Raw genomic sequence first — 26,611 nt, forward strand, 5'->3', positions numbered from 1 at the left:
TTTTAATCAGTGGGATAAAAGTCAAGGATAGTATTTCAACTGACATATTTTTGTTTTGATGAACTGAAAATGTACTTACATTTAATACATTAACAAACTAGTTAAAAGACATACAGAAGATGGAAAAACCAACACTACTGAGCCACAAAAAGTTTTTCAGACATTCAGATATAGATCTTGTGCAGTTATAGATCTTGTGCAAGAACCAAACTCAAAGCATATGTAGACAAGCACACTGATAATAAAATTAATAAGTGTTCCTCTACAGCATATGAATTTAAGAGTTCTGCTTTATCAGACCAAGGAACTAATGCCTGTCAAATGCCTCTGATAAAGTGCACAAACAAAGCAAGACAACAGAAGTTCTTTCCAAAATGAGATATCGAGGCACATTCCTTTGAATGGTGAGATTCCAGTTAGTAATCATGACTAACAACTTGTAACCCTTTGTGACTCTAAATCACTATATTTTGACACATAATTCCATAAATTAATGATGTGTATTTCATAGGTTCTTAACCTGTCATCAGTGAGTGTGGTGCAGTGCTTAAGAGTGTAGGACGAGGATACAGAAGATACAACCCCACTTGCTCCACAGACACTAGCTGGATAACCTTGGGCCGGTCACACTCTTAGCTAAACCTGCTTCAGAGGATTGTTGTGAGGATAAAATAGAGAAGAGGAGAAGCACGTAAACTGCTTTGGGTCCCCATTGAGGAGAAAGGAAGCATATAAATCAAAATACATAAAATAAATAAATTTCATTGGGTGACTCTGAGATCTAGTGTTATAGCAGAAAGTGAAAAAGTCTTACTTCATTCTATCCATATCACTAACGTTATAATCCTGTAGTATGGCCTCCAGTATGATATTGCTGAGTAGGAAAAAAAATAGCAGAAAGAGCACAAGGTAGGTACAAGATGAGATTGATGGGCCAAGGTTTTCAAAATATATGACAGGGGGAGAATGAAAAGTGGTGGACTGATTTATGAATATTAGACACTGTGATATGTGGATTTGTGATAAAAATAACTCTCAAATGAATGCTGATCATGCTACTAATGTTCCATGTTAATTTTGGATTCTGTGTTATAAGAGGACTTTCACACTTTAACTCTCACTGAGATAAATGGAATTTAAGGCCTCTGCTTTCCTCATCTGGAACACTGATTCAATGAAAGCTTTTCAGGCCTTCCAGTGATACTCTGAATTCTCTCAGCTTGATCCATAACTCTGTTGGTAAAATAACTCATCTATTTTTTAGTATGTAGACTATGTGATACCCTCATTAAATCACAATGGTGGAGTCCCATTCTTTTCTGCATCCAGTATCAACTCCCCACTGTGGCTAGCTTGCTCTTTTTCTGGGTAGCAGCCATGGTGGTGGTTTTATTTTCTTGCTTGTTGTCTTCCTGACAGTTAAACAAGTGATGGGGAAAGAGTATGGAAGTCACAGAGAAGAATGGGGAGGGGACCATTTAGAGGACAGGGCCTTTGTTTCCTTAACTGACATAAGGAATGCACTCACAGAAGCTCACAGTTCTCCACTCCCTCTGGTGGCAGCTGTTTTAAGGTGGGAGACACCTATTGACCACAAGTCCCACCAGGCTTATGAAACTCTAATGTGAAGCCACCAAATTAGAACTCATTAGCAAAATTAATAAAGTAAAATTTACTATAAACAGGTCCTGAGAATTATTAACAGTCTAAAACAAGTTTTCTATGTAATTTATTTAAAAACTTGTAGAGGGGGGATGCAATAGGCTCTAGCATTCCTGCCCCCCTCGCAATGGTCTGAACTGTTGATGCCCTTCCCCTCCATAGCACCTTTGCAGAGGTGAGTGTGAGTGAAGGATTGAGGTAAGTACTGGAAGTTGTGGCTGCTGTCTGTTGGGATGGCGGGAGGATCACTTTAGTCTGGGGAGGAGGCTGACTGCTTTGGGGGAGTTGTTAGCGTGGGCAGGCAAAGGTGTATGGCCTATAGGAACATGGGGACACCCATGTCCCCGGGCACACACCTTTTGGTCACGTGGGAGGGCGCCAGACACCCTCCACACAGCCAAAAGGTGTGTGTCCTAGCCACATGCCACCGAGCACTGCCCCTCTGCCTCCCTGCAGTCCGGCTCAGGAGCTGTCCTGCAGGGAGCTGGGGGGGCAGGGCTTGGTGGCATGCGACTGCGGCGCCCCCCTGGGCTGCCCACCACTGCCCCTGGTTTCTGTGCAGTCCAGCTTTTTGCCTCCCCTTGGAGGCCAGGGGGTGAGGCTTGGTGGTGGGAGGCCCCACCCTGAGACCCCCTGGTCCCACCTTGAGCCCTACCCCCACCCCTGGCCTCCATGCAGGCTGGCTTTTGTTTCCTTTTTGTTTGTTACTTGTACAGAGGCCAGGAGTGCGGCTCAGCCTTCACAGTGCCAGGGGCACAGCGACAGGTGCCCCTGCCCCCATGCGGTCCCGCCCCCAAGCACAGGGGATGCGGGGCACAGGGGCACACAGAGAAGGGGTTGTCTCCGCATGCCATCCCCCTGATACACCTTTGTAGGCAGGGGAGGTTGCTATGGAAAGGGTGGAGGCAATGAGGCACTGAGCAATCAGCCACCGCCACTGACTCCCAGGATCAGAGCCTCACCTTGCTGGGAGTGGTTTTTTGAGGCAAAGGAGAGTGATTTCTGGAGTGGGGAGGCAGTGAGACAGAGTGGGGTCAGCTGCTACTGCCTGGCTGGATGGGTTTGTTTGGGGGTGGGGGAGGGAGGGAGCCAAATCCTAGGTGCTGGACAAAGCAAGCTGAGTATAGTGCTGAGGATCAGGGCTGCACCTCACTGGGGGTGGGGTGATTTTTGGAGTGGGGGGAGCAGCAAGGCAGCGTGTGGCCAGTCACTGCTGCTGCTGTCCCAGGTAGGTTTGTTTGGGGACAAGGGAACCCTTCAGTGGGGTCATGGCTTCCTGATGTGACCCAGCTGAGGCCAGGGACGGGAGGCAGGGGGTCCGATCCTGGGCCCGCAGCACGCAGAATTGGGGCTGCTGTGGGATGGAATGTGGGGAGGCAAACTTGCAGCCAATGAGTCATCAGGACACACTTCATGAGTCCAGGCTGCCAACTGGCTCCGGGTTCATCATTGGGATTACTGTTTAAGATATATACCCCTATTTCTCAATGATTTCAGAGGCAGTTTGTAGAATAAAAAAATCAACTGAAATCAATGAAGAAGATGTCACTATAAAACAACAAAAACAGTTCAAATGAAGATAAATCATTAGAACCAGGAAACAGCATATTAACTACATCATAACAATCATAAGGACCAGTAGTAATCTTACCTAAACAACCAACATTAATCAAAAGCCTGAGTAAACAGAAAGGTCTCAGCTTACCTAATGGCATTCTGAAGTTGCTCTTTCGGGGACAGTACAACCCCATGCAGAACAGCCTCTTTAAAACCTTATTGGAAATACTATTGGCCAACAACACTACCGTACAATTGTACAATACAACAATATTGTCTTATCCCATTACCACCTGCACTCACAGGTTAAGATTTTAATAACTCACCCAATTCTCATGAAAAGGAGAAAGAACATCAGCACACTCATGACACCTCACTCCCCATTCTTGAACAATCTCTTCCATTGGTTTCATGTTAAACAGCACAAATAAAGAAATGGAATCTTGCAGGACCCCAGAACATAGGCCCTTACAGTTTAACTATTCCAGCACCATCTTCTGAAACTACTCCACCAGAGTATGGTACCCCCAATTTGCATACTGGCCAACAAGACCACAGTGATTTTAATTTGAATGAATTCTGTACTCATTAAGTTCTGTGACCAAATACTGCAATGTGGATTGAGGGATCCTCCTGAACAAGAGGCCATATAGAGAGGAGGAGATTATCAAGAGAGTAGTCATCATAGATAAACTTTCTAGTTCTAACTAGGTGGGAACTGAGAAGCAAGTAGGAAGCAACTTGACCCTGTCTTGGGAGAAAAAGATCACTGATTTAGCCATTTTGGAAAAAACCCGGTTGAGAGAAGTAAACCGATGTGAAAACATGTTGGGGAAGAAAGTTGTGCAGAGTTCCTCCCCCAAATGCTTTTTATAACATCCTCAAGATGTTATATTTGTGCTGTACAGAAAATACTTTTAAGAGAAACTGTAATGCACTGGGGAGCTCGTGTTATTTTTGGTACTTGACATCTGTAATAAGAGCCAATGTCCTAATGAAATCCCTGTACAATTCTGGTTTTCTCTAATTTCACTAGTGAGTGCAGTATACCAAGAGTTTAATGGCCAGATGATTTTCTGTTTGCATGAAATGAAAGGATTTAGTTGCACTGCACTAGAAGACTGAAGGACACACACAAATTTTTCCACCCAAACCGTTTTCATTTTTGCCCCTTGTGCCCTCCATTTTGTGCTACTGCAGGGATTCTCCATCCAGCTGGAATTTATTCCCACATAAGTTTTTGTCAGTTAGAGCTCACTTCATCAGATACAGTACACAATAAATAGAAGTGATTATTTTACTATGGTAAAAGGTTCACCAAAAAGGAAGGACAGTCTCCTAGTTGATGTATTTTTGCTTTTGTGTTCCTTTGTTAGTGCACATACAAAACCATTCTCATGTTATGACTTTAAACCTTTGCAGACAGCTCCCTCAAAATGAAAAGAAATAAAAAATGACAAGTGTCAGGATCACCAGGCATGTACTTTTTACAGTGAAATGGATGAGCTGCTAGCAACCTCCATGGGAAACCTTCGCCAAATGGCCAGGGATGGAGAATCTCAGCAGCAGCACAAAATGGTGGGCTCAACGTAATGAAACTGATAAGCTTCAGTCAGCTGAGGAAGGGGAGGAAACAGAAGTGCTTTCCCTGGCAATGCTTCTTTCATCTGCACTGTGCATACAAAAAAAAAAAAAGAAAATGGGTTTTTAAAAATTGTCTGCAAGATGTTTTATTTGTGCTGTGCAAAAAAGACCAAAGATAGAAAATGCCAGCAGCTTTGCTATGATTTCTTCTTTTTTCATATGAATGTTATTGGGCTTTAAAAAAACAACGTGGACCTCTTCTGGACTGATTTTGTATTTGCACTAAGTTAACAAAGGAACACAAAAGCAAAAATACATCAACTAGGAGACTGTCCCTCCTTTGCTGTTAACATTTTACCACAGTAAAATAATTGCTTCTATTTACTGTATCTGATGAAGTGAGCTCTAACACAAAAGCTTATGTGGGAATAAATTCTGTTAAATATTTCTGGTGCATGAGTTATGTAGTACATACTTTTGGTAACATTCCATACTTTTTTCCCAAACTTCTTCTTCTTGAATTACCTACTTAAACTTAGTCCATCCATCCCTGCCCCTTTTATGTCCCATTTTTAGACTGAAGCGTCTATAACAAGGCGTAGCAAGGGGGAAAATTGCCTGGTGCACCAGTGCATCTTCCGCCCCCGTCCTGCCCCCGCCCAGGAACTCCCCTGTCCTGCCCCTGCCACGCCCCCACAGGGGCGCACACCTGATGCGTCGTGCACCCCCTGCCTCTGGTCTATAATAGTTTTATTTTTGTACAGCACTTAGCTGGTTTGTGGGTGCTCAGCAGCACTGCCACAGTAGAATCTCTGTTTCCTCCCATCCCATCTACTTTTAGTCATCTAAGTAATAGCATTTCTATCCCACTTCTTTTTCTCCTAGCAACTGACTATTTGACATTCAGTTAATCAGTCCACTTTATTTTATGAATGGGCTGGGTTACTATGTATACAAAATAGCTACTGAGATTTAGTAAATATATTATTTAAATTTTAAAAATCATGTTTTTCAAACAGTCCTGTCCTTAGATTGTGAGACAGGATGGTACAAATATTAAGACTAAACTGGGCAGTGTATTCTGCTAACCCAATACCAAACACAAGTAATATTCAAAATAGAGAACAAATCATGGATATGCAACAATGGCTGTGAGTGAAAAGCCTCAGGACATGGCTGATAACGTGTAAATGAGTTAATATAATGCCTTTAAGTAAGAGTACTACAGCAGTTACTGTACTGTTTAGTTTTATACAGATAAATTCCTTTCTGACAGAATAGTTGCATGTTTTATTTCTGTACTTTGTTTCAGAACAGAGAATGGAAGCATACCAAATGCACTGACACTGAGGTAGGTGTGACAAATTTCACATAATGTTGGTGGACTGTGACAGGATACCACTACCAGTGTGTAATGTAGCCATGAAAAGCAAAAGCCTTGGAGAAGTTTACTTTTCCTCCACTCTTTTTTACTGATCTAAACTGCTCTTCCATAACAGCTTTTAATCTAGTAAAGAATGATATCTTCTTTTCAGACTCTAGCTCTTAAGAACTATCTTTTTTACATGTTGAGTTCAAGCAGCCAAAGGGACAATTTTTTGTTAGAAAAATGAGGGGAGGGTTACCTTCCTGATTCATGTCAATTTAAGCTAAATTACATATTGGGAGATTTGATCCTCTGAGCACCAATTAGGCATACTGAAGCACTTACCAGTTTGCTTGTGTTGATGATTTTCATCCCAGTGAATTCAGATGAGTCTCTTTCACATGATGAATTACCGATTGACTATTTATGTTTGTATTTTATTAGGGGTTTTTATATTTGGTAGCTGTTTTGATTATACTTTGCAAACAGAAAAGTAAGATATAAACAATAATAAATAAATAAATAAATAAACTTTGCCAATAACTGTTGAAGGCTTTCACGGCCAGATTCAACTGGTTCTGGTGGGTTTTCTGGACTGTGTGGCCATAGTCTGGTGGATCTTGTTCCTAACGTTTCGCCTGCATCTGTGGCTGGCATCTTCAGAGGTGTATCACAGAGGGAAGTCTGTTACTCTGTGACCACAGCCACACAGCTGGGAAAACCCACCAGAACCATTTGCCAATAACCATTGAGGGAATCAGATCAGGAGTCTGCCTTGTATATGATCAAGAAAGCTGAACAAGGCAAGTTCACCTGATGATTGTGTTCATGTTAATGTTTGCAGCAAACTTAGCACCTATGTCACCTGTTGTTTGGCTGCAACGCCAAAACTACTCAGATCATTAGAATGGAGTTAGCTGCCATTCTTTGCCACCAATAGTCATAAATCTAGGTTGGAGGTATCTGAAACCACGTACCTCAGATTACAAATAGGGGTGTGCTTTTGGATATACCCTAGCTAAATTATCTGTTCAGAATATAGCTGTGACCCAAAATACTCTCAAATTTTTGGAATAATGGAATTATAGGAGTGTTTTGTGGTTGGGTGACAGGAAGCTAGTCTGTCAAACAGCTGTTAGTTGCCATCTCTCCCCTTTTACATTTCAAAAGATCATTATCTACCACATAAAAATAATGACCTTTTAAAATTTAAAGGCACTGAAGATACCAAATAACGGTTGAGCAGGTAGACTTGGCCAGGTTTTCCCATAGGAAATAATGGCCCAATTATTTTCTGTAACCTGACAGACCTTGGTCTCTCTACTGTTCATGGGAATCAACTGCTGTATGTGCTTCCAAGGCCAGGTTACCCTTTACATTTTAAAGGGCTATTGTTTTCCATGGATGCAGAGCTGACCTCCCATTTCCATAGAAAATTATGGCCATTTAAAATTTAAAGGGAAGGAGATCCTGCCAAATAGCTAGTTCATGAATTTCTTCTTGCCTCCTGCTGCTTCTAGAGGCAGGAAAATTAGGGTGGGACATTAAAATTGAATTTTTGGGACTTGAAAAAAATATTTGAGAAAATCCTAGAACAGCAAAGTAAGTTCCAAAAATTTAGGATAATGAAAAACGTGCTTTCCCCACACACAGATCCCAAAATTTATCTCAAAATTGTTAATTTGGACACCCCTAGTCATCTGTCTCTTATTCTTTGTGTTAACAACTACATCAATGTTTACTTATTTACTAAAAATATTTTTTTTTGAAAAGCTGATTGGCTCATTTGCTTAGAATCTTTCTGTATTGCCATCCCTCTGTTGAATTTGTGAGGTTAATTACCCCATGTGTAGCTATTCATTCTTCATTCTCTATTTCCACTGCTTGTCATGCTGCTTACTTGGTTTATTATACGGCAGCAGTGATCAGAGAGATGGTTGCTTGTTTCATTGATCTAGATTATAACTGTGTAGACAATGAAGACTCTCTCACAGCATCTTCCTTCCCAATGAAGATAATATCTGAGGTTAGTCATAAGCAGAGAGTGGGTATAGATCTCTATCTATCAAACCTCGCTGCAGTTGAGCTATGAACCAATGTAAACATTTATTGAACAGCATCAAAAATGAAGTTCTGAATACAAATCAAATGAATGGCATGCCAACTCTGTTGATACGTCAAGGCTCCCTCCCCTCTGAGATCTGCACTGGCAGAAAGCAGCCACAGGCAGACCTGCCCTGCATGCCCCAAAGATGTACAGCTATAGTAGTAATGCAATAATCTGTTATGCAGCTTGCAATAATGCAGTAGCCATATTAAACAAGATAGCTGGCAACCAGACAGTGAAGCATCTAGATGCGCAGAGGTCAGTACAGCCGCAGATCATGTTGTAGGCTGGGAAGGTGATTAGCAAGGCATTGTGAATAGGTTCATCCTTGCCTTGTCCCCTGTTTGTAGACTGCCTGAAAAGAGCCAAAGTGATACAAGACAGTAATAAGTAACACTCCACTGTAAAAATAATCAGCAGGTGGGCTCAAGCACTCACAATACACAGTATGACTTCCAGAATTGAGAAGAGCAAAACCACCTTGGTTTTCTCTCTCTCTCTCTCTCTCCTCTCTCTCTCTCTCTGTTCTTACCGGGGTTTTTCCCTATTTAGGATTTACATTATTTATGGGGGAAATAGTGCAGCTAGTGGGCTAATACTTACCCATTACTTGTAGAGATCTGCTTCAGTAATCCAGCTGCAATTTCTGGCTAGGCTGCTCCACAGGGTTTCTGATCCTGCAAGGCAAATGGGGTTACAAGCATTTAGCCAGAATCAGCAGCAGATTTCAAGAAATGTGGTTGCATTCCTGTGTCCCCCATTTGTATGTGATGTGATGTTATCGTGACATTGTGCTGACTGCAATAATGTTCTGCTAGCATATTTCCAACTCCCCCTCTCTTCTGTGTTGTGCATAATTTACCAGTAACTGTTGAGAAATGAAGAATTATTGAACTGAAACAATGTAGGTACATATGTGTGTGGGGAGGGCAAAGTGAAATTAGAGATATTTAAACCAGTCAGTTTGAAGCAGGGGATCCCCCTTTCCAGCTCACCTTTATGGGGTATATTGTCCCTGAATCTCCAGATGAGAAGAGTACAGGATCCATGCCAGAATTGGAATCCTGTAAAGGTTCTAAGGAGAGTACTGTTAATAACATATTATGACAATTTTGTTCACCATCAAATTCCCTCCAGCTTAAAGCCAAACTGCACATTACAACATAGACAAGTCCACCACATTGTGGCTGTGATTTCCCAGTGGAAACTCTTTCAAAGCATTGTTGGGGCACTTTTCTGGAAGAAAACCCCATCATATAAAACGTAACTTACTTCAAGAACTGTAACATAAGAATGCATTTCTTGCATAGGAGCAAGTGAAAAAGGGCCACATTTAAACGGTTTTAATTTAACATGTTTAATCTTCTCTCCTAATATGAATATTCAAGGTATATTCAAATGGGTTTTTTTTACTGAGTGCTCTGCAGTACCTACATCACGATATTTTTAAAAAATGTTCTCAAAAGAAGCCTGCCAGCTAAGTTCCTATCATCTCCATTTTACAGACAGAGACAGAGAATTGCCCAAGGCTGTTCGGCCAAAATCCAATGCTATCTGTTAGGAACTCATTGCAGAATAGCCAGTTTTGCTAATTTGAACAATTTGCAATTTAATTGGCATCTTCAGCTGCCAAGAACCTAATGCTGTTGTATCAAATTTGGATTAAAAAGATATAAAATTCAGATACAACTATGAAGTTTTTCAGAAAAAAATGTAGTCTATATATTCAGTTTTCCTAATTATTCTTCTGCAGAAATTGAGATTTTTTTCTACTATTTTAAAAGAAGAGTGCATTAAAGTTATCAGATAGCTCAATTTGTTTCCTGATAAATAATGTGGCAAACATGTTAGTGTATTTGCTAGACTCCAAACAATCCTACTTTAAGCTGTTGATCTCAGGTCTTAGTTGTCTGGACAGAAACCTGTCACCTTGGTAATGAGGAATTCAGTGGGAAGGACAGGAAGAAGTACATTTCATAGCTCACTGCAAAAACTGGCAGAATGAAGCACTGTCTCAAAATAAAACTCAGTTGAAACCAATGAAACTTATAACAGAATTGTTTTCAAATATAAATATTTTGTCACTTATTGTATGCACAGGATTCTGAAATGAATCATCTAAATTTAATTACATGGATATTCTGGCATTAGAAACACTATATAAAAATGTGTTAGCAGCATAAATTCTTCACACACCATTCCTTACTCTAATTGGTGCCAAAAATTTAAGTATGTGGACTAGCCCAGAAGTCCAGTATTTCTAAAGTTCACATTAGGTAATATACCACATTCAAAATCAGCAAGATTTATTTCCGAGCAAATAAGCTTAATATCACAAATTAACTAGGTAACTGCTTAGGTCAGTGTATATAATGTAAACAAAACCACACAGCAAATGTAGGAGAGAAGCGAAACATGACTGGCTGCCTGGCCCCTTTACCAGTAAGTACATAACAGTGCACTCCTAAGCAGAACCCTATTGAAATCAGTTCAGTAGAACTTAAACCCAAGGTAGTGTTTTTAGAATTGCCCTGAAAGTTTTAGAAAAGACAGTTAATTTGGGGACTGATGGATGGGATAACAGGGAAAAGACACCAAGAAATTACGAATAGAAAAAGGGTGGTTGTAGGAGGCCAGAATAGCAAATATGACAACGAATGAGATTCGGCAAATAACTTCCTGAATAATAAGGTGACCAGATGGTCACCTTTCCATCCCGGGACGGGGAAGCAGCTGTGCGCGCGCACGCGCAGCCGCAGAAACACATGAGTTTTGCGGCTTGCCGTTTGCCGCCCTGTCACAGGGCGGCAAACGGCAAGCCGTAGTGGCTCACAAGAGCGCCGCGGCCGCAGAAGCGCGGAAGCTTCTGTGGCTTGCCGCTGTCAGCCTTTGTGACAGGCAGGGCTGCAAACGGCAAGCCCCAGAAGCCAGCGGCATGACGCGAGGGAGCAAAAGGCAGCCTTTGCACGGCTCCCTGGTCAGAAACTGCCTTTTCGGCGGCTCCTGGTCAGGAAACAGGGAAGCACCCCAGAAGCCTTCTGGGGTGCTTCCCTGTTTCCTGACTGGGGAGCACCGCCGCAAAAGGCAGTGTGCTGCTTGGGCCATTGTCCGTAATCGGAACAATGGCATAAGCCCAGCGGGACACAGGACACTACGCAAAAGCGTGAGTGTCCCGCGAAAATAGGGACGGATGGTCACCCTATGAATAATCACTACTAGAATTTTAATGGATAACAGGAAGTTTAAAGTACCTTATTAATGAAGTTATTTTTATTAACATTTGTATTTCATCCTTCTAGAAATGTTTTTGAGATGGTTCATAGAGAATGTTAAGGGTTACGTAAACAAATGCAAGAATAATTTCAGATTATTTCTTGAGCTTGTTTACATAACACAATGGAAACTCAGCTATTAAAAACTGTCCTCATCAGCTTCAATTGTATTTATTTTGAGACTATGATTAAAATACTGACAACTTTTTATCTACTGCATGTGAAAATATTTCTGCAAATCAATGCTATTTGTTTTTTTAGTTTATTTTTCAAAATGTATACACTGCCAATAAAATCAACAAAAATTAAACATAATCAAAACAATGAAAATCAGAGCTAAAATATGTATAAAATATAAAAACAACAATTGAAACATGGGAAGAAAGGGACAATTTTTAATAAAATCAAAAGCCCAGGTAAAATGAAGTTTAAACAGAAGCGATTAAAATAATAAAGCATATATTGAAAATACTTTATAAAATATCCTTATGACAAGTATTCCACAAGATCAACAGTGCTAAACAGTACTTAACAGTGCTAAAACCATGGGAACTGTTTTATCCAAGTATACTATGGTGTTGAAGGCATAGGGTTAGGAAGCATACATTACATGTGGCTTTTTCTATACTTAAGAAGGCATCAGCAACACTATTGCTATTTGTTATTTTGCTGTTTTAGGTGTTTTTTTAAGGACCTCACAAAATAAAAGATAAAGGATCACCTAATGGAACAGCAGACAATGTTTCATTACTTTTAATAATTTGTAGAAGAGTAAATTTCTTCTTGCAGTTTTTCTTATCCTTTCTTGACAAACTGAATTTGGCCTTATTCTGTAATGCTACCAGACTACTAAACCTAAAGTAGCCAGTGGTAGAATTCAAATAATTTAACAACGGGTTCCGGTGATGGGATTCAAATAATTCAACAACTGTTTGCTTACAAGTGCCATTTTAACAACCGGCTCTGCTGATGTGGTGCGAACCTGCTGAATCCAACCACTGAAAACAGCCCTATCTTCATGTACAGTTGGCCTACTTAAACAGAGTAGAAACTATGAGTATTGGGTCTGGGATTTCATGCTGGAGTTAAAGATGGTTCTTGGAAGTTGAAGACTATTAATAAAAATAATACAACTATAACTTTAATAATATTTACAGAGAATTTTCCAATAGTTCAAACTCCTTCATGTGTACTATCTCAGTAATCTTTTTCTCAGCCTTCCACACAATAAACAAAGCAGCAAATGTTCTAACTTTTCTTTTTGTTAAAAAAATAATATTAGTAGAACATATAAAAATACATACAGTAAATATATCTTTGAATTTAACTGCACAATGACAATATATAATGTAGTTGCTAGCAATACCTTAGTGCAAATAGCACTCGTCTTGTAGACACTGTCAACTTCATACTTGCTAAAATAGGCTTCAGAATCTCTATGTTTGTCTGTATTAACCATTCAAGTGTTGGAATAAGCGACTTCTGCATGCCTGGACACTGGGGGGTGCTGTATATCACTCTAACTGTGATGTTGCCTCTCTTGTTTGCCCTCCTTGTCTGGGCCAGGAGACCGCCCACAAACTTCCTTTTCTTCCCCATGCTAGTCTCACTTCTGCTCTAGCCTTTGAACCGGCATGGTCAATGGCAGCACCTGCTCAGTGGGGCCTTTTACCACTGCAGCATCCACTCACTTCCACACTGCGTGTACGTTAGTTGTGCCCACTTGTCATAGGGAAAGTAATCTCTTTAGATAGGATTCTTTCTATTTACCTTTTCTTGGAACAAAGTTGTGAACTGAAGATGATTGAATAAATGTAAGTTTTACCTTTTACATTTATGTCTCTGGAGAACTTTCTATAAACTGCAGTCACACACACTACTGGGCATATCCATGACTCTAAACGAAATCTAACATCAAGTTGATTGATCCACTAAACCTTACAGCACTAAAAGCTGAAATCAATGATTTAAAAACAGTCTTCTTTACTTTTAGTGCTGTCAGTAAAAATAAGTTTGGCTTTGCAGCAGCTTTACTAGGACAGCTAAAGCTTAGAAGGCCATCAAAATGTATTCCACGTGTTTCTGGTGATATGAAAATCCCCTGTAGCTAAAGTCAGATGTGGATTGCCAATTACAAGCAGTAGGTCTGAAAGGAAAATAGTCTTCATTTTCAATTGAGAATTGGTGCATGTGTTGTGTATTGTGTCTCTCATTGTTGCGTATAGACCAGATACAAAGAAAGGCATTGCATTCTAAACATCAAAAAGGCTGGGATTTTAAAAATATTTCCAGGGGCCTTGTTCTACATTTTTTAAAAAATTCCTCTAACAAGATGTTGTTTCCTGGGGTGGAGTGCATAATACTTAAAATGACTGGCTTGTTAGATGTAGGGATTCTGAGCCCTGAGCACAAGTCCAAAATGGGACTCGCAATCACTGCCACCTCCTGCCACCCTACTGGGGCTGCTCCCCTACTGGAGCCAAGTAAGAGTTGGCCGTCAACCCATGTGAAGTGTGCAGGAGTTACTGGCAGAAGCCAGGCCAACACCTGGTCTGGGATGTAGTAGTGCACTGCCGACCCAGCAGTGCCGTAGTAGAACGTTGGGACGCCAGCGGACCTGCGGCCTTGCCGGTCGCATCGCACCCCCACTCCTCATCCCCCCCATGAGTCCGCGGGTGGTGAACTGTCTGGCTCAATCACGGGCAGGACAATGGTCTTGCCCCCAGGTGAGGATTAGGCTCAGGCAGCGTCACGCTCTTCTCGCCGCGTAGCCAGATGAGATCATGCATCACGCAGTGATCTCCCGACCTCCGGCTCTCGGAACTCCCCAGTCCTCCCTCCTACCGCGCCCCGATAGAGTAACAATAAAAGGTGCCAGGAACGGCAGGCGGGAGACTTCGCTTAGGAACCGCGGGACCTCCGGTGCTCCGCTGCTGGCGATCTCCACCAGATGTTATCTCAGCGTCTCGTCACCGTTACTTACGCTGACCGCGTGGAGTGAGCCTTCCTAGCTGGTGTCGAAACCGGGAATCTCGAACCTCCACCCTGCTCACGTCGCCTTGGGAAGGGAGCAGCGATACGAAGTCCGCTGGATCGGAAGCATCCAGGGACCACCGTTTGGTCGCCTGTCCTCTGGTGCGGCATCCAGAGACACGCTGCGTCCTAGGACACTCTCGCCGTCCGGCCGGAACACGGTGAGTATGGGAGCTTGCAAAAGCAGGGCTTATGACAAAGCACGCTGGCGAACTGGAAAGCGTTAGCGAAATGCGGCAGGGTCCCCGTGAAGAGAAGGGAGCTGCGCAAATTGGTTGAGGAGATTGAAGCTCAGTGTCCATGGTACCCAGAGGGGGGGACATTGAATCTTAAGGACTGGGAAAACATCGGGCGCACTCTTCGCACAGAGCCTCGTGGCCGATGTCGCTGCTGCTACTGGCGATGGGAGCAATGTTTTGTCGCCATCCAGCCTGCAGACCTATGGCTCCTTTGCTGTAGGCAGCCCTCCTTTCGATCTTTCACCTTCAATTTCAGCCGGAATTTTCTCTATCCACTAAATTGGACGCCTGTCCTCCTTCTGCCCCCTCGCTCCTTCACCCAATTCAAACTCCCACAGCGGCTCAGCGCCCCTCTGCTGCTCCGCCTTCCTTTCCGAAGCCACTCCGTCACAGCCATGCGTAATGGCGCTGAGTTTTAAAACTCTGCGCCAGAACGTGGCCACGATCTGCAGAAGAAAAGAAACCTGACGGAAGACGATGCCGATATTCTTGCATTGTGCCCCCCATCCACTTCACAGATACTGAGGAGGATGGCATAGTTAAGCGGGTTGGCGAGTACGCCCTGAGCTATAATATCCTTGCGAGCTCACGCAAAGCAATGTCGCGGGCAGTAAGTCACTTCAGCCCTAAGTGAGGGGCATGCTGGAAGCCATCGCAAGGAACCACCTAATGGTTCCAGATGACTGGAAAACCACCTTCGCATGCTCCTGAGCCCTCGCAGTTTGTGGTCTGGGAAAAGTGAGTTCCGCCAGCAATGCTTCAACAGAGCAACCTCTGGCGGCGCCTACACCGCCGCTCAGCTTTACGGCTTCGATGCTTTTGCCAATCCCAACGATCAGATTGTACTGCTCTGAGGCCAGGCCCACGGTCGCCTTCTGGAGTCGCCTATAAGGCATTTGTCAAAGTCCCCAATGCCGGCCAGCCAACCCAGAGTTTCTCCTCCATCCGCAAAACCCCAAGAGCCCTATGCTGAATTTGTGAACAGGCTCCAGGAAGCTCAAGAGGCAGGTAGATGGCGAGGAGGCCAAGCGAAAACTCCTCATCGCCTGCATGAAGAGAGCAGCTTCCGCGGTGCCGCAGGGCAATCACGGGCCTGGGCAAAATCCTGAACTGGCCGACATGCTTAAGGCTTGCCAGGACATCGGATCCTCCGCCCACCAAAGCTAGCCTCCTCGCCGCAGCACTCTCCACCGGCGGGAGACAGTCTCAGGATGACTGCTTCAACTGCGGCAGACCCGACACTTCGAAGGGAGTGTAGCCAGTGGGGCCTACAACCCTCGATGGAGGAGGGTCCTCCCAGGAGGAGAAGGCCACCTAAAACCCGGTGCCCACGTTGCCAGAAGGGCTTCCATTGGAGAAACGACTGCCCGTGTCCGGAAACTCCCGCCGAGTCTCCCAGCCCAGGACCAAGGAGGAGAGTACTAGAGCAGACCCAAAAGCGCCAAGGCCCTGCCAAAACCACCCCTCTGCGTGGCATCTCGCCGCATGCACCCAGCCCATCTCCTTTAAGTTCCCCACGAGGGTTCTTGTCGCCCCAACCCAGTATGACGAGCCCATCCCTACGGACAATTGGGCCTAGTGCTGCCAAAGGCCTCTGCCGCTGAACAGGGACTATTCGCCGTCCAGTGATCGACTCCACGCACCAGCGACCCATCCACCTCCAGGTCTGGACAAACATCCCACAGGAGCTGCCGCCGGGCCAGCTGCGCTCAGTTGATTCTTCTGCCCCATGCGCTGCCCGCTGCTTCGACCAATAAAGGCCTACGAGCCCGGCAGCCAACATGGCGCAGCCTACACCACCGTCGCAGCGGTGGAAGGCGTATCGGGGAGCTCCCGTCCATATCTGGAGCTGCGCCATAGAAGGATGTAAGTTCAAGGGCCTGGTGGACACGGGCGCTGATGTTACCGCTATCAGAGCAGCCGAAAGTGGGTCCGACCAGTGGCGACCGAGGCTTGCCCGCACATCACTGGGGTGGGGAGACAAACCGCTGAAAGCGGAGCATCCGCTCACGGTCAACAACCCAGGACTCGAGCGGCAGCTCACAGTCCGCCCATCGTTCCTAGACATCCATGTCAATCTCTGGGGAAGAGACCTCATGAGTCAGGTTAAACGACTCTGGTCTGGGATGGGTAAAGCCGTCCACCGGATCATTGATTCCAATCGTGCCTTCGAAGTTGCCTCCTAATTTCCGTAGAAAACTGTTTCCTCTCCTCCTCTTCTCCTTCTGTTTTCGACCAGTAGAGGCGGGAGGGCCAATTGGCTGGACTGGCCCTCCCTGGATTAAAATCTGGGCCGGCCCTGATACCGCAGCACTGCGGGACAGGGCCTAAACTAGGGGATGCTGCGCTTAAATTCACCCGCAAACCGGCTTGGGCACCCTAACAACGTTGCTCTCCGGTTTTCTGACTTATTCGGCCCTTGGCGGGCATGCCAGGAGCGGTCTCCGGCGGAAGCGGCGATTCCCCGAGATAATTCGATCACAAAATTTTAGCACCATCCAGCTTCCTGCATTAGCCCCTAATTGCCTGATTGCTTCATTCCCGGATGCACCTTTGACCACCCCCCCAAAAGGTGCTTCCAAAGCCCCCTTGTGTTGCTGATTAAGCATGCATACCCACAATCCCCAGGTTCGCTTGTTCCCTCCCCCCTCGAGGCTGGGACTCCTCGCCTTGTGGCGCTTCCCTGATGACGCTCTGAAGCCAATCCCCACCAGGGTCATGCCTCCTGCCCTCCCTGTCAAAACAACTAAAGAAGAATTGTAGGCGGACCAGGAGGAGTTGCATTAAGCAACCTTCACCCAGGCTGCAAAACAAGCCCTCTTCCTTCCCATATTAAATCTAAACACTAACTGGAGTCCCAATCTCCCGCCATCCGCTCTAGAACTGAGCCTGGCGGGACCCGGCCGTAACCTGGGAAAGGGGTGTGTTTCCAGTCCCTCTTCCTACAGGTTCCGGTGGACTCCAGTTCGCCATGACAGGGCCAGCCCTTTGGAATGGCGGGAGGAAACCAACCCCATCCCGGAGATGGAACGCATCTCTCTAGAGGATCCTTGCCCGATCCCAGCAGGAACGCATGTCGCCAACGCCCAAAGACCGAATGACCTGGGGGAGGCGTCAAGGCGTGACCACCAGCCAGGCTCCTAAGCGCTGCTGGCGGCAAGACCACCCGAGACACCCGAGACCCTCTGTGCCGCTCTCCTCGCGATCCTCCCCACCAACTCAGCTACCCCCATCCTTGGCCTGCTCTGCTGCCTCCTGCCGATGGCGATCGGCCACCCTGGCAAGCTTTCACCAGACCAACATCTGGGAGCAGTTTGCTGCCGCTGCCAACGTCTCATCTTTCTGCCTGGGCCAGTACCCTGGGAGTCGGGAGCCTGCTGAGCTCCTGCCTGCTCCCGTCCTACCCAAAGCACCTCGAGACTTCCTAGTCTGGAGGCTGAGCCCCTTCATGAATGCCTCATCCATCAGATATTCTATGAGCGCCCGACTGGGGACCCGTCGTCCAAACCCCGGCTGGCGCTCTTTCCCTTTGTCACCAAGGCGGTGCGCTAACCCGCAGGGGTCCAACACCTGCGCCCGCATCACCGGGCGCAGCCGAACGGGAACCGAATTCGGCCCATTCGGCCGGCTCGGCCAGTTGGAACTGCACACACATGGAGGACATTCCCCCCATGTTGAACATCCTGCTCCCCAGGGGCTGGTTGCCAGACCTCGCGGGGAAGGGGCGCTTAACTACATCCCCGCCCGACTCCCTGCGGAACTCTTTGCTGCCTCAGTCAGGCCTCACCATTGTCCTACCCCAGGCTCCACCCGGGAGCCCGGGCCGCCCGCCGCCGCCCAGCTCGCCCTGCCTTTCGACCTCTCCTGTCGGAGCGACGGCGGTCGCCCTCTCAGCGGGAGTTAGGTCTCCCTCGCAACTTCCCTAGTGGGAGTCCCGGACTAAGCTTCCTACAATGCTAAGACTATTGGTCGGGCTGGCCTGTGCCCCCATGAAGTCCATCAACTCTACCTCCACGGCTCTGGATGCCCTGGCCTCCGAAAGCAGCAGGAACTTTCGATCAAGCGACCCTAGACAATCGTGCAGCTATTGATTACTTGTTGTTGTTACATCACCAAGGTTGTGAGAATGTACATAATATGTGTTGTTTTAATCTTTCTGATAATTCCCAGTTGATCCACACATGAAAGTGCGTGAGCTGCAAGAAGTTGTATCTAATCTGAAGTATGATGTTTTGCCCCATTGGTGGTCAGCCCTCTGGAGCTGGCTACGGGAGGATGGTTGAGTGCTATTGTACAGCTCTGCATTGGTTTAATTGTGCCTTATTATCGATCTTGTTTCGTTGTCGCGTGTCTAATATTGCCTGTAGCGGTGTAAGAAACCCCTGCATTTCCTTACCCGCAACCAAGTTCTAATGTTGCACAAGCAGCTTGGCCAACTTGACCAAGCGGCCGGAGGAGACTACGTCCCCTTTAAATCGCCCTTAAGCTTGGCCCCGTTTTCTAAAATGTAAAAAAGGAGGAGCTGTAGTAGTGCACTGCCGACCCAGCAGTGCCGTAGTAGAACGTTGGGCCGCCAACGGACCTGCGCCCTAGCCGGTCGCTTGTCGCACCCCACTCCTCATCCCCCCCATGAGTCACGGGTGCGTGAACTGTCTGGCTCAATCACGGTAGCAGGGACAATGGTCTTGCCCCAGGTGAGGATTAGGCTCAGGCAGCGTCGCTCTTCCCCGCCCGTAGCCAGATGAGATCATGCACCACATGATCTCCGACCTCCAGCTCTCCAGGAACTCCCCCAGTCCTCCCTACGCCCCGATAGAGTAACAATAAAAGGTGCCAGGAACCGGCAGGCCGGGAGACTTCGCTAGGAACCACCGGACCTCCGGTCTCCAGCTGCTGGCGATCTCCACCAGATGTTATCTCGGCGTCTTAGTAGTTCTTTACGGCTGACCCGTGAATTAGAGCTACACTGGGAGAGAGTGATCAGCCATCACTACAGAGCTGGCTGGTCAAGCCATGGGCAAAGCAGGCACAAGTAGCTACTATAGCAGAGCCAGCAGCCACGCTCCTATTTAAGTGGGTGCTAATGATTGCCATGAAGCCAGCCATCATGGGGTCCTAAATAGGACTGACATGAGCAGTTATTGCAAAGAATAGGGCAAGCACAAGTGGCAGTGGAGGCCTACTTTTCTTTTTCAGTTGGGGGAGGATTGTGGGCAGCTGCCCCCCCAGCATGGGAACCAGGAAAGCTGCCCTGGTTGCCCATGGGCTAAGACCACTCTTGCTTGGATGAATTTTTTAATACTGAGTAGTTAATTATCCAAGAGGAAAGTATTTTCCCCTCAAACTGTTGGACTAAAAGGCTTTTCCTCCAACAAAAACAATTGGCAGGCAATAGAATAGGGGTTGATGAGCACCATGGTGCCCATGGATACCATGTTGGAGATTCCTGTCATAGGATATCACTTTCTTAATTCCTAGCATTAAAACAAATTATGCACTGGAACAATTAATATTAAATTGTTGTTACAATCAAACTGTCAGATATATTTTCATGAGCTACATAAAATAATAGTTCCCCAGCAAGGCTGGTAAAAACATTTAATTGATATTTGTGTCCTATTTGTGTCAAACAATATTTGTGTCAAACAATTCCGCAGAGCATGTAAAACCGAGATGTTCTGCTGAGCCTATAACTGAAGCTGTCATGGATCATACTGAGTCATGCTGGTCCCCAAGATTGTGCCCCCTTCTTTGGGGTGAATGTCAGATTGTTGTACGGGCAATGAGTCTGGGAGTTGCACCACCATCTGGGGAAAATGTATGTGCCAGAATGTTTTAAGTGTTGATTATGTTATTTATTGGTTTTTATGGTGTCACTATAACTATGTGTGTTAGCCGCCCTGAACCTGGCTTAGGTCAGGGAGGGTGGGGTATTCAATCCAATGAAATAAATAAATGAAATAAATTTTCAGTTTCAAATAAACAGGAAAATTATGATTTGTATACTTTACATGTGTGCTTATATACAAACAACACTGTAAAGTTTGAATAATGCAAATATTTAACAAAATAATGTATAACCCATATATGTAGCATTCAGATTTAAACTATGGATAACACTTATTTACTTATAAAATTTATGTACCAAATCTCCAGAGAGATTTCAGTTGGAGCACTATTATACAATAAAATAACAAAAAGCAACAAAATTATCAATAGTAAAATAACCGTAAAATACATCATTGAAACAAACCATAGGGACAACATTGACAGCTTTAAAAAACTTCCATAAAATAGTGGTCAGACTGGAAAATAACAACTGCTTAAAAAGACGTAACTATGAAAATAAAAGCCTGGATAAAGAGAAATGTTTTGGCCTGAAGTTATTAGGTAAAGTACTTTACCTCCAAATAGGTAAAGTACTTTACATCCAACCTGCGAATAGGGGCTAGTGTTCTTCTGGAATTAGAACTGATATTTGGACTACAGACGTCAGCTTGTCTGGAAAGGAATGGTAATTTCAGGATGGATTCTTTGACATCACTTCACAGCTTAATTCCTTCCTCTCCCAAACTCTATCTTTCTCAGGCATCAATCCTAAGGCTCCACTAAGACTATCTGAAGCTTTGTACCAAACACCTGACAAACAGAATGTTTGTCATCACTCAGTAATTATTTAGGTAATTTCAGTACAGGGACATCTGTAAACTAATATTACTAATTGAATATCAGTCAGAGATTCTTGAAAACAGTATCAGTTACTCTAGGGAAGTTTGTTTTTTTTACTCAGCTCTGAATATGCATTCCTTTATTATTTATATTAAAATACATGCAGATGAAATAGGACTTACAATTGGATAATAAATAGACAGCTATTTATAAATAGACCTAGCCTCGTGTTGAAAGCCATGCAGTGCTCCATCCCCTCGCGATCCGCACCCGATAGTAGGCTTCCCGTAGGTCTAGTTTGGTGAAAATCCGCCCCCCTCCCAAACAAGCCAGAAAGTCCTTGATTAGGGGCAAGGGGTACTTGTTGCAAGCGGAGACTGCGTTCAGGCCCCAGTAGTTTGTGCACAGTCTCAACATCCCGTCCTCCTTCTTTATGAACAGAACTGGTGCCGTGAACTCGCTAGTGCAGCGCTGGATGAAACCCCTGCAGAGGCTTTTGTCCAGGAATTCCCCGAGCGCCGCCGCTTCAGCCGGACTCATTGGGTAGAGGCGACTCTTAGGCGGCTGGGCTCCTGGTTTCAGCTCGATTTTACAGTCCGTGCTCCGGTGGAAGGGAAGCCGATCGCATTCTCCCTCCTTGAAAACCCCAGCCAAGTCCTGGTAATCTGGGGGGATCAGCTCCATTGTCTCTGCTGACCCAGCTATTTCCTGGGAGGGGCCCGGATCTTGCGGCGGTGCCCCTGGCATGTGGGCTCCACACGGGGGATCGCGGAACCTTATGGCCCCTGCCCCCAGATGATTTGCGGCTCATGATCCCATAGCCACGGGATGCCCAGTACAACTGTGTATTTTGCCATGGGCACAATCATGAAGGAGCGTTTCTCCCAGTGCTCCCCACATTGCAACAACACTGGTTCTGTCTTGTGGGTTGCGGGGGGCCCCCCAACACCCTCCCATTTATCTGTTCGAACTCGATGGAGTGATGTGGGGGTATCTGATTCAGGCCTAGCTGGGCCACCAGGAAGGGGTGCATTAGGCAGCGGGTACACCCCGAATCTACCAGTGCTTTCGCCTTAACCCAGGGGTAGGGAACCTGCGGCTCTCCAGATGTTCAGGAACTACAATTCCCATCAGCCTCTGTCAGCATGGCCAATTGGCCATGCTGGTAGGGGCTGATGGGAATTGTAGTTCCTGAACATCTGGAGAGCCGCAGGTTCCTTACCCCTGCCTTAACCGTAACTCTGCTCCTGCGGTTGCTTAGGGTGAGGGGCGCTAGGACAGGGCAGCGAGAACCGCTAGCCAACTGTGTGACACCCTGCGTGGGGACCTGGCCTTGGGCGTTAATTAGGCCAAGTCACTGTCATTTCCCACCAGCTCTGAGCTGGCATCAGAGTCGCCTGACTCACCTGACTCCTCTGGGCCCAACTCCCCCAGACACATTCCCATACCCTTCTCGGCCTTACTCTGTTTGGGCGAGGACTTAGGGGCTGGCCTACCTCCTTGCTTGGTCCCCCCCCGCTTCAAGAGTCCTCCTGAACCTCCCCTGTTCCCGGGACAAACAGCAACAATATGGCCTTTGCCCCCGCAAGACAGACAAAGTCCCAATTGTCTGTGCCGGGCATACTGTGACTCTTCAGGCCCCGCTTCAGTCCTCAAGAAGGAACGGGGTTTTGCTGGGGTGCTACTCTGTCTGGTCGGTGCAGGTGGGGAGCCTCCTGGGGCTGGATCCGCGGTGGTAGCTCTGTCCCTTGATCAAACGAACCTCGGTTTCCCCCGCCCTCCGGTACCATCCCGCCAGCATTGGAGGGTTGCCGCCTATCGTATCCCACTGCGTGGTCTCCTGATCCAGTGCCTCCTTATAGAAGTGGATCAGGACTGGCTCAGGCCAGTCTCCGATCTGCCCAGCTAGCTGGCGAAACTCTGACGTAAAGTCCGCCACCGAGCGTGTTCCCTGCCAGAGGTTCTGCAACTTCCGCCTCGCCTTCTCCTCCTGAAAAGGGTCCTCGAACCTCCGGCATAGGGCCGACATGAAGCGAGGGAACAACAAAAGTTTGAACGCCCTCCCTTCGTAAAGCCCCATGTACCAGGCCGCCGCGTCTCCTTCCATTCAGGCCCTGACCTTGTGGATCTGCTCAATTTCAACCTCGTAGGACTCACCATAGCATTGCATGTGCGCCTCCACCTGCACCAGGAAGTAGGGGAGGGATTCAGCTGTGCCGTTGAACCGAGCCTTCTTGTCCCTGTGTCCCAGTTGCCAGTCCATTGACCACGCGGCTTGCTAGGGGGTTCCCAGGAGTGGTGGCGGCTGGTTAGTCGTGGAGTCCGATACCTGCCCCGGGTTCCCCAAGTCCGTCACTGTCCATTGTTGCGCCCGCAAGTGCTCTATCTCTCAGCGAAGGGTTAGTTCCTCCTCCGCCTGGGCCGAGTCCCTGACTCGCAACAGCTCCACATCCCGAGAGAGCCTCTCAACTTGCCAGCGCAGCTACTCTTATTCTTTGCACCAGGCCTCCGACGCACTTCGAGAGGCTCGCCTGTAGTCATCTTGGAGCATCTTGTCTTCTTCCTCTGATTCATGTAGAAACCAGTCCGACTCCCTTTTCCCCGGCCGCCGGTGCCACACCCGGCCATGTGCGTGAGTGGGCTCACCCAGCCAGTAGGGTGAGTCGCAGGCGCCTCCGACTCCGCGCCCAGTGTCAAGTGGTTGATGAGGAATCACCCCACCGCCGACTCTGAGAGCCGGCGTGTTTCCCATCATTGCGTCCACCGCAGCCTCTTTGGGGCCAATGGCGACGTTCTTCTCAGCGACTGTCCCTTGGCCATTGGTAATTGTCTCGCCTGAAGTTTAGGGAGAATTCGTCTAAGTGTGAGACCGCAGTCCCAGAATACAGCGACCTGTAGTTTTTCCTTTAAAAATGTAAGACTTTATTGAGGACTGATGGATGCGAGGGATAGACGAATTCTGGGGAATATAGAAAGAACCACACCCTAAATCCCTGCTGCCTTTGGCCCGCCCCCTTGCCGGGCCCAAGAGACGCAATTACAGTGAGATAACAAAGGGAAGAATATCAACATTCAAATACAGAGTTAACATTACAAAGGATAGGGGCTTGGCCACACCTTGGAGAGCTGTGGCTGCATTTTAGCTTTTGTTTCCTGGAAGGCTGAAAGGGGGAGGGGGGATGAGTCAAGGGGCCCATCCTGACATATAATTGACTTGAAATGTAACAGAACTCACATCTATTTTGTTTTTCAATATATATCATAACTATAAATTGTTTTATAATTAAATTTTATGGCCTGTCATATGTCATAAGATATAACTCGAATTTACAGTTCACAGGAAGACTTATAATTTTTAAAGTACCAACTAGAAGCTTCAGAATATACTATATAGAGAATCAAAGACCATATTACAGTATATTCAAGAAAAGGGAAAGAATGGAAATCTCCAATTAAGAGACAAAAAGGGATACATTACAGGGAGATTGTACTATTTACGGATATTGATAAACGGTGTGTGAAAACACATCCCCGATACATTTATATCTTTTGAAAACAAAATCTACAGATTTTGTCACCACAAATCAGAAGTGACTTCATAGCACTTAATATACACAGAGAGATAGGCATAGGACCCAGAAAGTCTCAAGTTGAAAAGCTGTCTTTTTTTCTAAACATCTTCTTTAGATAAACATTATTATATGAGACTCGCTGAAGTGCGGAAGAATAACAAAGAACCTGCCAGGCCAAGCTCTGATTGACTTTAGGTTACAACACTTGAAAAAAAATATGCTTCAGTTGGAAAACAACTATACTGTTTATTTACTTATTGTAAGAGCTGTGAAAATCATTCATACTGAAAGCACCACAGAAGACTCTGCACCAGAATTTCTTGTAAAAGATAAGGCATGAGGAAAAATTATTTTCCTTTGTTCTCCCTTGGTAAACAAAAAACAAAAAAAACCCAGAAACCTGTGCTCAAATACTTTTTCTGCTTTATGTTTAGAGTTCACACATATTAAGGATGGTTGGGTTCAGATCACCTCATGAACACAGTGACTGATCATAGAGTTGTTCACCAGAGTTTGCTGGGGTTGATATAGGTGGCTACACAACAGCACTTAACATTTAGCTTTCAGGCATGTTGTTCTTTACATACCAGTGTCATTACAAAGACATAATTATTTATTCTGCCACTATGTATAAACTCATCTTCAAAAACAAATTCGTTTGAAAGTAGATACTTCCTTTGGTTGTTCTTATGAATGAGTTCTGGATATGGCCAGTCACCATGGTTTAACTGTTTCAACGTAAAGTGTTTTGCAAAATAACTCACCTCAGCAGTTGCAGTTACCCAAAAACCAGGAATGGATTTGGAAGAATAAGGAAATGGTCTTTACAAGTAGAATGAGGCTAGGTCCTTCATCTGAATAGATCTCCTTACAGATGCACTGGGAAGCTAAAATACCTACCCCTGGAAAGATCTCTCCTAAACAGCCACAACCTTGGTTGTAAGAAGAGGATAGGACACCAACCCTTCAACAGCTAAGTTGCATCACTCAGTCTTCTCTCTAAATTTTGTACTTTTCTTTTCTACACATAAAATTAATGAACTTCACTAACAAAATCTACTACAAATCTGTGCATACTTACTTGAAAACAATTTCCAAGAAAAACATGGATGTAAGTCTAATGTGATCTCCACAAGGAGAATGGGGATGCAATTTTCTTCCTGGGAAAAAGCTAATTGAATAAAAGAAAACATGTACTGTAGTAGGCCAGCTTAAGAGATAAAACAGTACTGGAAGAACTAATCCCAGGGACTGTCATTCTAATCCGGAGGCAGTAATTCCAGACCTTGGGGACTGAGATCAGTCCTAAACTGATTTACTCATACATAAATCCCATTTAGTCAGAACATCAATCATGCGTAATACGTTCTTCTAAGAGCATACAAGTCAAGTGATCTATAGCTCCAAAGTCCATTTTATCTATTATTATTGTAGATTTCACAGCTGCAAGATCTTTAGCTGGTTGTTGGCCTTCATTACAATTCAGGCCTCACCCAGAGGCCTAGGAAGTTGTAATGTATCGGTGTAGTATTTGTGTGGATCCCATGTTA

The 26,611-nt window shown here is 45.6% G+C and overlaps 1 protein-coding gene and 1 long non-coding RNA gene across 17 annotated transcripts in view; one reads left to right on the plus strand and one right to left on the minus strand.

The window, feature by feature from the left end:
- Positions 1–26,611, plus strand: part of LOC125431050 — a 68,117-nt gene that overhangs the window by 24,585 nt on the left and 16,921 nt on the right. Inside the window, exon 2 of the long non-coding RNA XR_007244274.1 lies at positions 6,116–6,154. This is a non-coding gene — a long non-coding RNA (uncharacterized LOC125431050). The remainder of the gene's footprint in view (positions 1–6,115; positions 6,155–26,611) is intronic.
- Positions 1–26,611, minus strand: part of CNKSR2 (connector enhancer of kinase suppressor of Ras 2) — a 202,880-nt gene that overhangs the window by 15,850 nt on the left and 160,419 nt on the right. For 2 of the 16 annotated variants that reach the window (XR_007244273.1, XM_048493562.1), the window contains exons 21-22: positions 9,272–9,363; positions 8,880–8,953 (exon numbers count right to left, since the gene is read on the minus strand). The exons of 7 other annotated variants lie outside the window; for them this stretch is intronic. Coding sequence is in view for 8 of the 9 variants with exons in the window: in XM_048493562.1 (XP_048349519.1) it covers positions 8,927–8,953; positions 9,272–9,363 (119 nt within the window). In the remaining variant the exon portion in view is untranslated. Of the gene's footprint in view, positions 1–8,062; positions 8,632–8,879; positions 8,954–9,271; positions 9,364–9,389; positions 9,513–11,932; positions 12,661–26,611 lie in introns of those variants that run through there. 7 more of the 16 variants (XM_048493569.1, XM_048493566.1, XM_048493563.1 and 4 more) reach the window with 6 other exon arrangements.

This window comes from Sphaerodactylus townsendi, linkage group LG04 (genome assembly GCF_021028975.2).
Source record: "Sphaerodactylus townsendi isolate TG3544 linkage group LG04, MPM_Stown_v2.3, whole genome shotgun sequence".
Classification (NCBI taxonomy): Eukaryota; Metazoa; Chordata; class Lepidosauria; order Squamata; family Sphaerodactylidae; genus Sphaerodactylus; species Sphaerodactylus townsendi.